Genomic DNA, 19,034 nt, shown 5'->3' with positions numbered 1-19,034 from the left:
AGCTGAAGGGTGTAATAAAAGGTTTCAGTATTTTCTCCCCCTTTATGTTTTACAGACAAACCCCTAAGCTGTAAGAACACTGAGATGGCAAAACTAAGTGCTCAAAAATTAGGAAGCGGTGTTTAAAAGCACTGAATGTCCTTGCTGTGATACCCCTTTGTGTTTGTCCTGCCACCCATGGTTGGGTTACACATCTGCATGCCATTTTTCCCATGGAGGCTCTGTGGCTCTGTCCAGAAAAAATGGTTTAGCAAAACCCGCTGTTACTGCCCTCTCCACATACTGTTCTCTTTGTTTTATCTTGTATTTCCATTTCCAGCTTGCTTTTTCTTCTTGATCTAGCACAGGTCCGTACTTCCTCACACCTTCCTCCTGCCTGCAATTCTGTATGTCCACCTCTATATACTCTTGACTGCTACATCCATTTCCCAATTTTTATCCTTCGCTGCAACGCTTTGCCCCTGTTCCTCTTTCCTGTTCAGTCCTTTGAGTTCCTGCTTTAATCTTGGTTTTTGGCATGATTATTCACACACCTCCAACTCTTTACCTGTATGCATTTAGTTAGGCAGATTTTTTTTTTTTTTTTGCATTTGTGAAACTGAGGGGGATACCTGTAGACATTTCAGCAGTATGTAAGAGTCCAAGACATGGCTAGATATGATCAAAAGGCCAGTCAAAAAGTAAGTAAGCATTATGTGTACATGTAGGATGGCAGAGAAGGGGAAGATAATCTGGAGCAAAGTTTTGTGAACCTTTTAATAGGCCTAAACATGCCTTATAAATTTTATGTTAAATGAAGTAAAGCCTAAGTTGACCAGAGAAATCTCAAAGGAAACCTAATGAAAGGGATTGGCTATAATAAAAATAGCAGCAGTGAACTCTTGACTTTCAATAACTGAACTCACTGCTGAGCAGCAAAGTTGAACTAAAGCTGATTTCAATTTCACCATCCTTTCTCCAGGCAGAGTGGATATATTTCCATTACTGCATATGCATGTTAACGATCAGGCGCTCCAAGGCTGTTGTCCACCAACACCAATCTCTCCCTTGCACAGCCGTTCCCAGCTGCAGTGAGGCTGCACCTTTTCCCCATTTAATACCTGAAGACGGGTTATTTTCGCCTAAAAGGCGGGCCTCCCCCCTCAGCGGCGTTCGGGGCTCCGCGATGACTGCCCTTGCGGCGGGCGGTGCGGGCACCTCCTGTCCCCGCCCGGGGGACGGGCCTCCCCGCGGTGGGGCCGCACCTCTCCCTTATTAGCCTAAAACACTAAAAATTGGTGAAGTCCACAAAAGTGAAAAAAAACCCCCAACCCTAAAGGATTAAGCGTCGCAGCCGGGCCGGCGGGAGCGCGGCACACCTGCCCCCTCCCCTTTTTCCCGCTCCGGCCCGTGAAGGCGCTGAGGGGTTAAGCCCCGCCGGGGGCGGGAGCGGAGGTGGAGGCGGGGGCAGCCGGGCAGGGCGCCCCCGCCGCCGGCTTGGCGGCGCGCCGTCAGAGCCGGCCGGCGGCGGGGGGATGTCGCAGGGCCCGCCGGGCGCCGGGCGCCTCAGCGACCTGCCCGACCACTCGCCGGCGGTGCGCGGCGCCGTCGCCGAGCTGCGGCGGCGGGCGGAGGCAGAGCCCGGCCAGCGCTGGCCGCAGCCCCTCTCCGACTTCTTCCTAGTGAGGTTCCTGCGCGCCCGAGACTTTCACCTGGACCTGGCCTGGAGGGTAAGGAGGGCTGTGGGGGAGCGGGCGCCGCCGGCGGCCCCCTGCGGGGCTGGGGGCGCTCCCGACACCCGCTGAGGGCGAGGGGAGGGCGACAACTTCTCCATCTGTGTGGAGACCCCCCGCGGCGGCCGTCAGCCTCGCAGCCCACGGCCGCGCCACCCACGGGGGTCTCGCCTCAAGCCCAGGGGTGCTGCGGCACGGGGGCGGCGGGCGGGGTGGGGGATCGAGCAGCATCGCCGGGGGGGGCGCGGGCGCTGCGCTGCTCGCGGCGGCCGAGGCCGAGCAGGGAGATCCAGCGTGTAACGAATTGCTCGTCACGCGTGCCTTCTGCGTGGAGCCGCGTAAGCGTGCGGTGCCGTGGCCAGCTTTGTGCGGTCTCGCCGAGCTGAGCTGACATGAAGGTTATGGTTGCTGTGGTACGGTCACATAACGGTGACGGCGAGCGAGTTACGGGCATGTCGCGTAGAGGTTACGGTAAGTGTGGTAAAGTCACGCTCCGATCAGGAAGCAATATCCTTTAAAAGACATCCTTATGGTGCTTATCAGGCTGAGATTGCTAGTTACTAGTAATGTTACTGTTTTCACTTCAGATTTTAATCACTGTAATGTAAAGCTATTCGTTAAAATCCTTGGAGTTTAGTCATGTGCAACGCTCCTTTCAGTCTTTGCTAAGTTTTGTTACTTTCCTGGCGGTTGGCGTGGCTCTTTGCCACACAGCCAGTGCATGCGTATTTTTAATAACCATAGGTACAAATTGTTTCTTTTTTTACAGCAAGACTGACCACCACTAACCCTTCTGAACAGAAAGTATTTCCAAATCCTTCCAGGGCAAAAGCATTTATTCACTTGTGCCAATTGGAAACTGTGTTTTAGTGGAATTTGATGTTGATGACATAGCGTTACCCAGCAGACCTCACCTTTTAGTTTCTGACTTCTCTGCACTGTAGATTTTCCAAGTTTAGTTACCAAAAGAGATGATTGTTTGCCTATGGATATATTTCAGGATCAGGGTAACTAAACAAGAATGTGAGAAATTAAATTAAGCCATTAATCACAGGTAGCTTTAGAAATTATATTTTCTATTCTTTTCATTTGGGTCATAAGGCTTGTGTCACAGCTTTAAGTCTTTCCTCCTCAGCAGAAGAACTAGCAAGTCAAGTCACATTCCTTTGGGTATTTATGGATCTTACTTTTGCTTGAAGTTCATGAGATTGTTTATATCAGATGTGTGCACTAAAAACTGTTGGACTGTGCCTTTTGGGTGGTTTTTTTTTTGTTTTTAAGGAATGTGTTTATCTGCAATTGGCGTATTAAAGCTCAAGAGAATTATTGTGCAAAAATCTGTGGTGGTCATAAGATGTGTATTCATCTAACCCAAGTCTGACCTCATGCAGAGGTTATGTTAGTACTTCATCCTAGACAGGTCCCTCCTGCCATCAGTCCAGACAACACGTGCTCCCTCCGGTCCTGGTTTGATATTGCCTCTCAGGTTGGAGTTCAGGCTGATACAGTCCCTTTTTGCCCACTGGGCTCCTGTGTACTACCATATAGTACTTGTAGAGCAGCTAAGGGATAATCAAAGTTTGCGGCTCTGTCAATGCTTGTAACCAAAGTTCTTCAAGCTCTTGCCAAGCATCTTTCCTAGTATGGGCTCATACTTAGCCTTAGATTGAATCAAGACTCTGGCAACTGACCAGACTGTGTATTGATAAATCTCTGTCAAATATTAACCAAGGTTGCATCTGATTTCAGTTTACCAACATTTGGAAATGCTTCAGAAAAGAATAATCAGGTAGATTGTGGCAAGACATTTAATTTCTGAATATTCTATGATGGCTCCTTCCAACAGCAAGATTTACCTTTTTCCACTGGCAATTCCAGGCTTGTTTTCAAGTACTGATCTCTTGAAACATGCCATGCTAGAAGAAAATCTACCACTGAAACAGGCAGCTGGATTTGAAGAACTCGAAGAAGAGCTAGAACTGCCTGTATTTTTAAAAGCCAATCATTATTCAGTTAAACTCAGTAACAGACTATTCTCAAGGTAGAAGAGAATTCTTTTTCTGCATTTTGAATCACAGGAAGGATTGAACTTGGCCCAATGCCTTCCCTTAGAAAGTGGCTGGAGATGTATGCATGAACCCCAACCATATAATTACAGGCTCCAGAGGAGGAGGTGAAGTTAAGCAGATAGCTTCGACAAAAGGATTTCAAATGCATGAATGTTATTAGTAAGAAAGTGTTACGTCAGTCTGCATGAAGTATTGGCAGTCATTTGTCTATAGGAATGAACAGAAGGGCCTTCGACACAGACTAACAAGTGTCAAACAACACAACAAACCTTCAATAGGTAAATAAGAATTTTTCTTGTCTTGTGAGACAGTTGCAATACTTACCTACCAAAAATTAACACTCAGAAAGAAGTGTTACATCATTACAGCATGTTCTGTGCATTTCTAATCCCTGTGGGAGATATAGGTAGGGATCAGATGTTAATGCTTAAGATTTTAGTCTGGATATAAATTTGTACCTGAGCTGAGCATGTTGTTTGCTCATTAATTTGTACAGATACACCTACCTACTCTATATGCTGTAAACTGAGAGGCAGGTCCACTGGTCTCCATTAATTTTGCTAAAGTAATGGATTTATACATCCCTTTCTAAATGTACCGGCTATGTGTGTATGACTTCATTGTTGTGATCAAAACCACTGTCACTCTGATTCAGTAGTGATATGTGAAATCTGGAGAATTAGCATCTCCTTTCCTCCATAAATCTCTTTGCCTAGTGCATGTTATTATGTACTTGCATGACATCCCACAACTCTTGTATAAGACTAATTCTCAGTGACTTGAGGATACCGTCTTCTTGTACTCGAAATAGATTATACTCTGGGGAAATGAATGAAAATCTTTAAATTTAGTAAAAATGCAACATTGAAACCCTGTGCCAAGAGATGTTTTCATAACATACCACTTTGACTTTTGTAAGCATCATTTCTGTGGCACTCAAAACTGTCTAAATATCTAGGATCGTTTAGGAGTTCTGGTTGTTACGAAGGTATATAGCCAGACTTTGTCTTTGCCCTGCATTTGACTTACGGAGGAATTAAGACTTCCTAGTGTGCTGTACTGCAAATAAGTTGCTTAGAATAACTACGATGTACAAGAAGGATTGTTTTCCGTAGTGTCAAACATACTGCTGAGTCTCGGGTGTTACCTTTGAGGATCATTGAAATACAAAGACCAAGTTTAAATCAGTTACTTGGCTGCTTGTCTTCCATCAAAACAGAGGCATTCCTCAAAAAGGGTAGAGGACCCCTCCTAGGCTCTCTGGCCTGACTCCTGAGGAGATGCAAATCAGTCAGACAGTCTTCCCTTTGTGCTAAGCCAAATGTCTCAACTTAGGCATGTGCCAGTCTTCTCCCAACAGGCAAAGAGGTGATGCATGTGGCATAGGGAAAGTTCTATGGCTCTATAAAAATGTTTTAAATTCTTTGTGTATACCATGTTTGAATTCTGTGTGTAGGTATATTGAAATACACTACTGAAAAAATATAAAAAAAATATGTGCACAAAAGTGTGTGTCTAGGTGTGTATCTATTTATGTTTATATTCTAAAGTTTGAGCTTTAGTTGAGTTGGTTTCTCCTCCAAGGATTGCCAGTAGAAAACATTTTTTTCCTAAGTGTTGTGTGTGTTGGTACAACCGCTGACACAGTAGAGGCCTAATTCTGTCTAGCATCCTTGTTAATATGAATAAATAGTTATTAATCAAGAAAAAATAATTAATTTACATATACAAATACATTGGTTTCTGTAAGAAGCACATTGTTTTCTAGTTCTTCTAATTCTAAGTAAAGTACTAAGTTCACTTTTCTTCGTTTTGTAGCCCATGAATCTTGGATTAATCAGTAACTTTATAATCTCGGATGTTCAGAAATCTGGAACTATCCCCAGAGGACCTCAGGAAAAAAACCTCTTAATTAATGCTTAACTCCAGACACTGGAGTTTTTCATCCAGCTTTCCCCATTTATCAAGTTATCCTGCATCTGTTTTCAGGCACTGAGCAGATGCTAAGTAGGCCCTTCAGTTTGTAAACACAGATGATTATACATGGAGATGTTTTCCTTGTGTTCTAAGTACATGACCATTTTTATACTAGGTACTGAATGCACCTGTTTTTCCTGATACTAGGTTGCTTCATCTTCTATATCCAGGCTGATTGTTATAGATAATAATTATGGTTTTCCTAGCTGTCTTTAATAAAAAAATAAAAATAATATTTTTTAAATAATTCATGTGAATTTTTGTGTTTAAACAATGTTAAACTAGAAATTTTCAAAATTAAGTAAAACTGGAAGTACCCACTGCTAGTTTTTAATTCCATTATATGTTTAAGGATTACTCATGTAAGTAGTTGTGTGTGATGTGAGTATGTCCAGCTGCTAAGAAATGGATTGTTTACATAAGTGAAAATTTAAAGAATATGTCCCAAAACTAGCTGTAGATACTCTGGAAGATTATCTAATGCTAACCTTTACTTCAGCTCTAAATGATTTCAGGTAATTAGATCAGGTTTTCAAAATCTGAGAACTCTTAAGCACTTTGTGACTTTCTGGACAAGGGAAGTATGTCTAGAGCTTAGCCATGTTATGTGTCTAAAAGAGGAACCACTTGCCCGTGTCCTGGAAGGTGTCAGAAGTAGTCCAACCGTATATTTACTCCTTAATGGACTCACCAGTAGGTAAATTATGTCTTCCATAAGGATCTTGAGTGTGTCATAAGCTGCGAACACAATTCCCTTTCTCCCAAGGTCCAGAACTTAAATCCTTGTTGTTCCCAACTTGGAAAATGTAAATATTCATAACAACAAGAAACTAACTGTACTGACAAGACAGGGTTATTTAGGGTATTGAATGAATGTATCATTTTGATTCTCATCTTGGTTTTGGCAGGCAGCTCTTCTAATTAGGTTCATTAAGTTGTGGTACAATAGATTTTAGAAGAAAGGGGAGAAATGACACGGCTAACAGATACTTGCATAGTTGTTTTGAGGGTGTTTTTGTATTTTGCTGCTTTTTAAGTGTCTGTATTGGAGAGACCAAGGGAAAGAACACAGTATGTTGACAGTGCTGTCTGGTTGGCACAAAGCAGTTGGGATTGCTCAAACAGTGCCCTTTGTAGAGAGTGAAGCACCAACAGAGTGAGATAATCAGAGTACATCATCAGGCCTATCTTTGCAATCGCAGTGAATTTCTAGTCCACAAATTAACTTACTTTCCCTACTCCCTCTCCCCTCCCCAACCTTTTTTGTTTGTTTATTTTTAAGTTAGCCAAGAATAGAACTGATTTAATGCGGTCAAAAGGCTTCTAGTAGAATTCTCCTAATGGTTAAATGTTTCTTTCTATGGTGTGTGGTTTAGGATGAGGCTTTTACCAACTTTCTCATTGCCAAATTCAATGGGATTCTAGCATGGCAGATGAACTCTTTCATTTTTGTACCTATAAATACATATTTATAGGTGCTGTTTCCATGAAGGATATAGATAGTTTCCTATCAGTATAACATCTCTTACTAAGTAAATTCTGCTGGCAAACAGTAATGCCTTATAGTTTCCTCATGAAAATTAGTTTGAGAGACCTTCAGAAAAATTGAAGATCTTCATCAGAGCAGAAAAGCCTTAAGCTGAAGAAAAAAAATATACGTTTTAAGTAAAATTATACAAGAAACTTGAAAGTAGAGGGAAGGGTAAGAAATAAGACTAATTATCTAATGTAAGCATGCTATGAGGTACAGGATGGTGAGTCTCAGGTCTCCCTCTAAGAGTCTGTAGGTAAGCATCGGCATAGCTGATGCTGTGGTGTTCCAAGGGATGAATTCAGTATCCACTGAGGTTCCTTCTGACCATTCTTTCTATGAATATGGTGAAGAAAATGATACTTGCATAGATACAAGAAATTTGAAATTTATTTAGGGTCATGTTTTATTAGTTGGAGCTAACAGTTCTTCTGAACTGTAATGTTTTTGTTGTGAAATATGGGGTAATTGAGAAATCAATAATTAATTTCTGTTAATACAAATTAACAGAAATAAAAGACACTGGTGGGCGCATTTAATTTGTGAAACCGTGCTGAGGAGCAGACTGGGTTTTGCTGTTTGATGAAACATAGTAACAATTTGAAAGGCTAGCCTGTGCATGCTACCTTTCAGATTTAAACCTACATTTCAGTTTGTTGTGAAAAAGGTACTGAAAAATTCTGATTCTCTTAGTTCCTTTCATGATCTCAGGTTAGAAGTCTAAATTGTAGCTATTTAGGAAATTTTAATACAAAATCTAAATTATTTGCTGTAGCTATCCCTCTACCCTCCAAATTCAGTGCTAGAGAACTTAGCATGGGTGATACAGTAGAGGCAGAATTTAGTTGATTAATTGAGAGGAAGCCTTTTAGAAGACAGTCTTGGATAGCTTCCTACTTACCTATGCAAAATGGCTTAAATTCTAGTTGCAGGGCATAGCAGTTCATTTTCTCCACCACCACTTAACATTGAAGGAGAAACAGTAATTAGACTTGGAAATTAGAACTACTGCATCCTCACCTTAGTTTATCATGATCCACCTCTAAGATGACCTTTCACAGTATCACCTGTAATTCCTCTTCATAGATGTTACCTGAGAGAGGAATGCCTTTAATTGACTCTTCCTTAGAGTTAGGCAATTGCCTTTTAACACACAGCTCTTTCAGTGCCTTAGACATACTAATTTATGATGCTGCCTTCAGGCCTTAGGAACCAGGGTGATCAAGTCCCCGATAATGGACAGGATCTCTATTTTAGCAAAACAGGGTCTCATTTTTTGCAGTCCGGGGGAGGGAAATTGTCTAATGGGTAATAGACCCACTACATGGTTATATTCTGCCATTTCAGAGGGGTAGGAGGGACTTTGTGCTTTAGATATGCTGATGATCAAATCTGCTTCAAATAGTAAACTGAAATTATTGATGACTGTCTGTACAAAATAGGCCCATACTTAGCAGGAGTGGGGTGTGGGGCAGGAAGGTGAAGGGGGAATGTTCTACTAAGATTTTGCACACTTAAGTTCAACAAGCCCTGAATGAATCTGATGCAGTATCAAACGGAATAATCCTAAATGTATCCTGAGTAAGAAAACTGTTTTTAGATGTATTTTACGCAGAAAATACTGGCTTTTTAGCCATATTCCAGTTTTCTTTTCTGACACAAAATAACAATGGCAGTCCATTAACAAGTTGACAGGATTCTAAATTCATCATAACTTACTCACTCACTTGATCCAGTATAGCAACCTTCTACTACTAGGAGGGATTTGATGAAAATACACAGTGAACTGGTGATCGTAAATTTAATGAATTAAACCTCTGACTGACTACATGTTGAAAACATTTTTAACTGTGCTTTTCATGTAATACCTGATGGCTGTCTGTCATCCACATTTATTTTTTTCCAGTTATTGAAGAATTACCAGAAGTGGAGAATTGAATGCCCAGAAATAAGTGCAGATTTACAACCATCTTCTGTTCTTGGTCTTTTGCATGCTGGCTATCATGGAGTCCTGAGATCAAGGGATCCACATGGAAGCAAAGTTCTGATATACAGAATTGGTGAGTGACAAAATTGCTTGGACCTCTTTCACATCTGGCTCTGGCACTGATCTTTTTTTGGGGTTTTTTGTGTGTGTGTGTTTTTGTTGTTGCTTGGGTTTTTTTAAATTATCACAATTTGAGCAACAAAATAGAAGTATATTATAGCTACAGCACCAAGGGTTGACAAAATTAAATAATACTAGAATGTCTTGACTAGAAAGGTAACATATTTATGTTCCCTGTTAGAAATACCTTTACATTAACATAAAGGTGAGTTTATTGAGCTGTAACAGTTATATCATTTGTCTTACATACTGGTGTGGCTAAAGCTGTACAATCCTTTATGAAGAACTAACTTTCCTTTTAGTGGAATTCTTGTCTGCATCGAAAAAAGTCTTCGGGTTAAAACCCTAAAACTTGCAAGAGTATGTGGCTATTTGGGTCTGAGTGTCCCAACAATTATTTGTTTCCATGCAAATTTTCAAAGCCATGTGCTAAGACTGGGATACTGGTGCACGTGCAGCACAGAGGGGAGAGAGAGAACACAAAAAAAGGTGTAAACCTAGTCACGTACCAACGAACAGTTTAGATGTGGATGAGAAGTTCACTGCATTTTCACTGTTTAGATGTAGCCAAAGATTCCCGTCTAACAACAGTTTGAAGATCTTGAATTGTTTCATACACTCCCAAAAAGTCTTTTAAAAAAAGATGTAGTTAAATTATCACCTGTGTTGTGGTTTAACCCCAGCTCGCAACTGAGCACTACTCATCTGCCTGCTCACTGCCCCTGTGGTGGGATGGGGGAGAGAATCGGAAGAGTAAAAGTGAAAAAAACCTTGTGAGTTAAGAACAATTTAATAATTGAAATAAAATAAAATAGTAGTAATAATAATAATAATAATAATGATAAAATAATATACAAAGCAAGTGATGCACGATGCAGTTGCTCACCACCCACTGACCGATGCCCAGTGTGTCCCCAAGCAGTGTCCCCCTGGGCAGCTTTTCTGCTAGTTTATATACTGAGCATGAAGTCATATGGTATGGAATATCCCTTTGGCCACTTTCGGTCAGCCTTTCTGGCTGCGCTCCCTCCCAGCTTCTTGTGCATCTTCAGCCTTCTCAGTGGGTAGAGCATGAGATGCTGAAAAGTCCTTGACTTAGTGGGAGCATTACTTAGCAACAGCTAAAACGTCAGTGTCTTACCAACATTATTCTCATACTAAATCCAAAACACAGCACTGTACCAGCTACAGTGAAGAACATTAACTCTATCCCAGCTGAAACCAGGACGTATTATCATATTTCTTTGTGCTTGTTTTGGACAGAGAAATAGTTTCTGCCAACTTTTAAAGAGTTGTTTTAATGTCAGCTGGTCTAGTAGAAAATAATGCATCTCTCTGTAAAGTTGTGTCCTCTGCAGCTTTCATCTAGGGTTAAGGCTTATCCCATGTCATTCTTTGCTCAGGCCTCAGAAAAACAAGTGGGTTCACTAAGTCCTGACAGAATTACTGCACTGAAGAACAATTACATTAATTGATTGGATTGATGATCTGTAGTTCCTGCTAACATGACTTGTTACTGAATTAAACTCTTCCTGTCAAAACCTTATACTGGAGGCTATGGCCATACATGGAACGTGCTACGTTAGGTGGCATCTACACCTATCTACCATTAGGTGGTACCATCTACAAAAAAGAGTTTGAAAGATGAGTGACAGAGCAGGCACACAAAGCAATTTCTGTTCTGGCAAATCTGTTTATTTCAGGACCTTTGATATTTCTCGTTACTTCTTGTTCCCAAGAAGCACATTAGAAGCAGTAAAAAGCTTCTAAAGTACAAGTGTATGTAGTATCCTCGTGGTAATGCAGTGCAATCTGTTTACTCTTCAGGACAGTGGGATCCCAAGTTATTTACGGCATACGATGTGTTTCGTGTAAGTCTTATCACTTCTGAACTCATTGTAAAGGAGATTGAGACTCAGCGGAATGGAGTCAAGGCTATTTTTGATCTCCAAGGGTGGCGATTTGCTCATGCATTTCAAATCAGTCCAGCAGTGGCCAAGAAAATTGCTGCTGTGCTCACAGTAAGTATAACATACTGCTTTATGCTTCTTCATTGCTGTAACTCCCAATTTTTCACCTGCTCTAAGCTATGGTAAATTTTCCTTCCTTAAACCTTCTTGTAATCTATGCAACTTGAGAGAACAAAATCTTAAATCGATTAAAAGTCAGATAGCTCAGGCATAGGTTGTGCTTGATTTGACTTAAAAGTATGTTCTTGCATAGCAGTAAATGTCCTTTAACCTCTGATGTTTTAGAACTCCACTGACCTGTACAACAGAAGAATTTCATGAGTGTAAGAGCAGATGAAGCCAAGTTTTGTAAGGATCTGTGTTTGTTATCCCATTTAATCTCCTCTCTTCACTTCTTTTGTGCATTAACTCAACATTCAAAGCTCTTTTTTTCCTGAGACTCAGAGAAGATGAGAAATACCATGTGCTAAGAGTAGTTAAGAGCAAGATGGTACTAACTTGTTACCAGTATGGATGATGCTACATAACATCCAGCTGCTACCAACACAACATACAGTGTTTATGTTCTGCTTGCTTTTTGCCCCCCAACATGAGCATTATTTTGTGCAACTCACTGCTACCTCACCTCCTATTTTTCACAAAGATTCTAGGGACTGTCTTTCAGTCTTGTTCCTTTCTGTCAAATTCAGTTGAACTTTGCCAATGGATTTGAGAAAGAGAGAAAAATAAAGGAACGAAAGAAAAAGTAAAAGGGGACAGAGAATTGTCAGGCAAGCTGCAGTGCAGCCCTATAATCCTGTTTTCCTTCAGAAGTTAGGATGAAAATCAGTAATAATAAAACCGTTAACCTATGATGTGGAAATGATGTGGAAATGAGCCAGGGAGATAATCTCTTGCTCTGATATGGTAAGGTTTGTGCCTGAGGTTCACTCAAAACTTAGTCATTGAACTAATATCATCAGAACTTCAGCTGTTCTTCCTTTTTGGTCTCTACTGTAAAACTGCAGTGAAACCAGCAAGTATTCCCAACTTTTCACATTTAGAATAAGAACTCTTGATGTTTACATGATCCTGGGCCAGACCTCATGAGAATATGATGTGTGAGAGTGTTTCGGTTGATTTCTGAGGTAGTAAACAAGTTGCTAGTAATTTTTTAACCTTGAAATAGAGCAGAAAGGAGGTAGAATAGGATTTGCAATTTCATCTAAAGGTTTCAATCCATTATCTCGAACAAGGAAGTTCTTTGAATGTGATGTTTCCATCTTGATCTATTTCAGATTTTTTTGCATGTTTTTCAAGCTTCTAAATGTTTATTGTAGCTATGGAGAAAAAGGTAGGAAAAAATTGTGGTTTTTTTGAAGAGGAATAAGTTTAACTCTTTTTTTTTTTTCAGATTCCTTTCATCACTTTAACTGATTCATATATTTCACCCAGAGATTGTCTTAGTGTTGTTCAGTATTCTTATAAGTAAAAATTAAGGAACCTTAGTTTCAAACCTCAGTTTTTCTTAAGAAATGTGTCTTGCAAATTACTATCCTATATGAAGAAACAGAAGTTAATCGAAAGGAAATAGAAGGAATGGAAAGCATAGTAACATTAGTAAGTTACATCATCTTGAAAAATCTTTACCCCAGGCAAAATCAAACTTTTGTGAAAAACATGATAGTAGACTTTAAGTGTATGATGACAGATGATAATGTGCTGTAAACCTATAATCTTATAGTTTTAAGGTCTTTATCATACATGAAAACCTAAAAGGAGTAGCACTTAAATGTGTGGGGTTGGGTTTTATTTATCCATTGAAGAGTGCATGAAATGGGAGAACTGTTTGTGAGAAGTACCTTTTTTATAAGCAGAAAACCTCTGGTCACAGAGGTAGTATGAGTTGGGATATGGATGGAAGCTGTACTTTCCCCAATGCATAATGCTGTCTTTGAGCACTGCCATATTTTCATTTAATTTGCAAAGGTCTGGGACTTCTAAATGAATCTTGAATGCAAGTAGAAGTATTTCATATTATAAACGCTGTATAGCAGATATAATTTTTATTTTCATTACGACAGTAATCATGTTGTAAAGCTGAACTTCTGGCTTGGGCAAATTCCCAGTAATCTCAAGGTTCTAAATTATATTTATAAGGCTTCTAAATTATGTTTATAATTTACTTAACTTAAAGTTAGTAGCTTCAGTGGTTTATATATATTTACATATTACCCTTCAGGCTGTGAATTGCCAATGAAAGCATATGGCTAAATAGTTTTTTGGTAAACTAGCAGCAGAATCTCTGCTGTGAAGAATTGTACCTCTGCAGAAAGGCTGAGCACAAGCTTTGTGTAGGTTACTTATGTGTAATTTGGTGAAGGGTTTTCTTGCTTGTTTGTTGTTTGTTTGTTTGTTTTAATAGCATCTCCTCCTACTGTTTGTTTGTTTCTTCGTTTTTTGCCTTTGAAGGAGAGGAACAAGATGTGATTTTCCTAAGCACTGTTGGGGCAGTGTAAACTAAGAACACTCCAAAGTGCAGGTATTAGCAAGGTCAGGAGGAATACTCTAACCTATGGGCTAGATAGTTTTCACAGATTTGTCCTTAACAATAGAACCTTTTCAATAATATTTTCTTATGCTGTTTTTCATATATGTTGACAGGATTCCTTTCCACTAAAAGTTCGAGGTATCCACTTGATTAATGAGCCTTTATTCTTCCACCCGGTCTTTGCTCTAATTAAGCCTTTTCTCCCTGAAAAAATAAAACAACGGGTGAGTACACACAAATACTTCTTTCTGTCACAGAACCCTGCATGACAATCTGCAGCACTTCCCTTAGGACCTGGTACTCCTGAGCACTGAAAAGCGTAAATCATTTTTGTGTGTTAGTGCCATACAGGCCCCTGGAACCTAATTGTAAGGCATTTGCAGTTATCAATAATGTAAGAGTTGCAAGTGATTGCTGTTACCACCACTCTAAAGTAAACACTACAGTGACGCAGAGAGGTTAAATGATTTGCTTGAGGTCACACAGCAGTTCTTTTGCAGGACTGGGAAGAAATAGGTCCTGATCTCCTAACAGTCTGCCTGTAAATGACAGTAAGAAATTGTCACTGAACAGTGATGTTATACTCCAAGTTGTGCAGAATTAGTAGATGACAACTTTTTAGTTCTGAAAGACCTGCAGAGGCACTTACACATCAAAAATAGGTCAGGCTTAAGTTCAGAATTTCTTTCCAAATAGCTTCTTCGTTGTTCTAAATTGTTTTGCAGTTTTAGATCTGAAAACCCTGTTTGTATTTGGATGCAAAAGCATGCCAAGAATTCTGGGTTTTTAGCATAGGAAGAATATTGGAGGTTTCAGCTGACAGAAAAGAAAATACTGTGAAGTGTTAACAGCAGGACTAAGGTACAAAATAAGCAATACTGCCTGTTGTTATTCCCATTCTGAAGCCTCCTTGTCTTAGCACATGGACCTTGTGCATTTGCAGTAGGCACTGCACTCCAGGAAAGTACATCCAGATTTTTGTGGTCGCTGTTAGCTGTTACTTGCCAGTCCCCATTTCCTAGCATGTGTGTTTTGTTACAGGAGAGAGGCAGGATTGTTCCTGCCAGCCTTGTGCAGTCACTCCCTCGGTCTGAAAAGATGATTTTAAAAAGTGTGTTCCAGCAGCCTGATGCCCTGGACGTTATTATCTCACATTAATGCCTGTGAAACAAGTCCCTGTCACCTGATACGGCTTAGATATCTTAGGCTAGAACGCAAAAGCGGAAAAGAGGGCAGATGTACTGTAAAGGCCCAAAAAGAAGATCAAACAGATATCCCAATTCATGGAATGGAACAGAAGCAGATTGGCTTGTCTCCTGGCTTAGAGTACCAGGTATGATCTGAAAAAAACCCTTTAAGGGCCAGTTCCCCTGTACCTTCATAGGAATAATTACTATTCGCTCATTATCTTCCTGATGAGGAAGTGTTAGATAAAAGGCAGCCAACTACCTTTTGAGTGCATATTCTTGTAGTCTTTGTGTAACAGTAATTGCAGAAAATTCTTGTCAAGTGTTACTAAGAGGCCTGTAAGTTTCTGACCAGAAGTCATGAACGAGGCTTCAAACTAGCTGCAATACAGCAAGAAGAGAAAAACCAAAACTACAGTATTACAAGGGTTGAAGTGGAGGAGTAGTCCAGGATCTAATTTCAGTTGGAACTGAAACCTAAGGACTGAGATACAGATTGTTCTGAATACCCTCCTGGCACCTGTCTGAACCTACATAGATAGTAAATAATGTTGTTTTTAAATACATATGACAGGACCAGACAGTAATGGCCAGGAGCCAAAGGCTGTTCTTTTGTTGGAAATGACTGAAAAGCAAGCACATTGTATCTATCATAACAAGACCAAACCCCAGTCTTCCCATGGTTTAGCTCACTCTAGCTGTACAGATGTAGTGTGTACCCTCATTGGTGTTGCTAAACCAGTCTGGAACAAATGTGTAGTTAGTTTCAGCTCCTCTGTTTGTAGCTGCCTAAAATGCAGTTCTCTGGTTGTAGTCCATGCTCATGAAGCTGCAGATACTGAGCAGGACAGCGTTTGAGTACCCATTGGAAACTCACATGGTGGTACTTCCTTCTTCATTTAAGGAGCTCATTATGAGCAAGTACACTTGTTTAGTCGAACCGCGCTGATGGCTTCAGCTCTTGCACTGAATTTCTCTGCTGACTGTTTTCACTCAGTAGTCTAGCATTCATACCCAAGTAAATGCTTTTCATATTCTGTTTTAGGTCTATATGCACGGATATAACTACATGCCGAGTCTGACCGAACACTTCCCAGTCAGCATTCTCCCACAGGAATATGGTGGGGAGGAAGTCTCCATTGAAGAGCTGGCCAAGGAATGGACTGACTTTATAATGGCATCTGCAGATTATCTTCAGAGCATTTCTCTGGTTGCCCAGGAATAACCTTACTAGAGTAGTGTATCAGTTCTCAAACGCTGGAAGTGGAAATAAGTTTAATCCGAAATCTTTCATGTAAACTTGAAATTATTGTAAATCAAACTAGTGTGTCTTCACAGGGCACTGAATATTTTATTGACTGCACTTTTATACTAACTGGAGTCTATCAGTATGCACGTCTGAAGAGATTAATGAATTCTACATGTTTGCAATACTGTTTGTAATTGATTAACTTCTATGCCAAAAAGCTGAATAAGTGCATCAGATGTCAGGATCGATACTGCCCCTGTTAAGTCTTTGGAGACAACTCATCCATAATAACACAGTCCAGAACCTTATTCTTAGCTGTTGTATTTTGTCTTGTCCAGATGATAGGACACAAAACAGAACGTGAATGGGGTAGACTAGTTAGTTGCGCAAGGATAACTACAGGGCTGATTTGAAAAGAGGCTGCTTTGGGATCGATTCTCAGGGAAAACGGCTGTTTTGTTAGTTTGTGTCAAATTGAAAATTAGTCAGGAATAGTGAGACATTTGTGTTAATCTTTGTGCTGCTTGTGCAGCTTCCTTTATTGTGCTAATTAACACAGTAACTGTCCAATTTTGTAGAGAAAGATAGGGAAAACATCATGTACCTATTCTTCAAAGGAGTCTCAGTCAGGAGGAGGAGCTGATAAGAGGCTCAAAATAACCTTGAAAATTCTGATTTTCTTTATTAGAAGAGATACTGTCTATGGACAAGCTATAAACTACTCAGACTATGATCATATTTTATTCCTGCTGTAGAGCACTACAGATGTCAAGAGCTCTTAGTTGTTTGCAGTGTGTATTTGTTTTGGAGGGTGAAGTAGATTATCCTTTGTGGATGAGAACTTTAGAAGTATTTGTTGTGTGGTTTAAGGGTGCTTGTAGGTCACTTTGGACCTTGGTGTAGGAGATGCTGGGTACCTTCATTTTATTTCCAGAATAGTAATTGGCAACTCGCCAGTCTATATCTTGTGTTGTGCACTGGAAGAAATTATTTTAATTTGCATTGAGCCGCCTTCTTAATTTCTGTAGGGGTAATTAAAAAAAATCTGTCTATACTTACTGAAAACAGATTTTTTTTTTTTTAATGGACATGATTCAGATATGAACACCGCATGTGTGAAAGCTGTCACTCACCTTACATAGCAGTACTATCCTGCAATCCCCAGTATTCAATAAGCTAAAACATTATTTTACTTTTCGCTGTTTTTTGTTAAAAGCTCTGTTAGTACATCAACTGCTAGAGCTCATTTACCCAGTTTTTAACTCTGTTTTGTAATAAATCAGGGGGGTCTTTGCATAAGCATGATATATCTAAACATTCCATATGAATCTTTGTATAACTGAATCCCTAACAAATACTGTGTTTCTCAGGTAGCCAGAAATGCTAACTTCAGTTACTTTGGAATCTTTAGGACATTGGGACGTTATATTAACATATGCTTAGGGGAGAGAAATGAAACTATCCTATTAAATTGGAAATGTCTTATTTTAGATTATCATTAATGCTGCATTATTGCAAAAGCAATTGGAAGCTGTTCTTCATTAGTAAGAGGAACATCTATAAAGGCTCATAGAGTATTTGGTTGTAGTTTCTTCTGCTGTGGTAACGCCAATGCCAGATACAAAATTCGTTCAAACCTGACTAGGACTTAAAAAAATTTTTTTTTAAAATTCCATAATTTCCTCAAGTGTATTTTTCATTCTTCTCTTTCAGGATATCTTTGATATGGAGCCTAAATTTAAAGAAACATTTTTCAGATGCATTTTCATATATGTTTCATATACCTTCCTTTTTCTCAGATTCAACTATTTTGTGATACAAAAGCTCTGTAAATAGAGGAGTTCACTGAAGTGCTAATTCTTCTTTATAAGAGAATAAGCTAAGTAGTCGGGCATCTGGCAATTCTTCAAGTGTGTAACTCAAGTTCCATATCATTTACGAACTGGAGAAGTGAAGCTATTGTCTTAATTTTACGCTCTTTCAGTTTTAATCCTTGAATGTAAACTGCATAAAGAAATGAACTGTCTATATGAAACCAATCTCTAATCACTGCTGTTTTATGTAGCAGAGACTTAATTTGATTGCATATGTATATGCACATGGACAAAACTTAGCTGGTTTTTTTTTAAACTTCATTTGGACCACACCAGCTCTATGAATATAAAGTCCTAAATGTCTTTAAAAATATCCTGCATCTATTATTAAATGGTAATGTGTTTGCATAACACAACAGTTAGAGCACTGATTGCAGTTATTTTTTCATGAACTGTTAATTATTTTTTAACATTTACATGTTATATAGAAGGTAGGAACTCTATGCAAGGGATAGTTGCAGTTGCTACTAATAACGAGACAAGATAATTAGGATATTTGCATAACGTCAATGGAAGAGGTATTGGTACAACGGGTGGTGGTATGGCAGCTTTAAGCTGCAGAGTCAACAAAAGAGAAGTAAAAATCTCTAAGTGCATTATTTAAGAATATCAGGAGTGCCTCTAAAAAAAGCAAGTTCCTGTTAAATGGTGCAAATAAAATTTTACTACTGACTTATAGTCAATGTAAAGCACAATGTAATGCACAATGTTTTTAAATTTTTTACGTATCAGCATCATTATATTAATAAAACTTTTCCTAGTCGAACCAGCCTCGTCTGTCACTTTTTAGTGATAAAAGCGTAGCTTTCCCCGAGGGTTGCGGCGGGG

General features: G+C 39.6%; 1 protein-coding gene across 2 annotated transcripts; it reads left to right on the top strand.

Annotated features, from left to right (window-relative positions):
* The first annotated feature begins 1,423 nt into the window (after positions 1 to 1,423).
* On the top strand, positions 1,424 to 18,972 carry TTPA (alpha tocopherol transfer protein). Of its 2 annotated transcripts, XM_075085099.1 has the most exons (5): positions 1,430 to 1,709; positions 9,196 to 9,349; positions 11,224 to 11,417; positions 14,010 to 14,120; positions 16,129 to 18,972. In XM_075085099.1, exons 1-5 carry the CDS (start codon positions 1,515 to 1,517, stop codon positions 16,306 to 16,308), a joined length of 834 nt encoding a protein of 277 aa, XP_074941200.1. In that variant the 5' UTR covers positions 1,430 to 1,514; the 3' UTR covers positions 16,309 to 18,972. The 2 variants fall into 2 exon arrangements, with proteins under 2 accessions (XP_074941201.1, XP_074941200.1); XM_075085100.1 differs by lacking the exon at positions 14,010 to 14,120 and having other exon boundaries at positions 1,424 to 1,709.
* The last annotated feature ends 62 nt before the right edge of the window (positions 18,973 to 19,034 follow it).

Source organism: Phalacrocorax aristotelis, chromosome 2 (genome assembly GCF_949628215.1).
Source record: "Phalacrocorax aristotelis chromosome 2, bGulAri2.1, whole genome shotgun sequence".
Classification (NCBI taxonomy): domain Eukaryota; kingdom Metazoa; phylum Chordata; class Aves; order Suliformes; family Phalacrocoracidae; genus Phalacrocorax; species Phalacrocorax aristotelis.
This window is presented reverse-complemented; position numbering and strand designations above follow the sequence as displayed.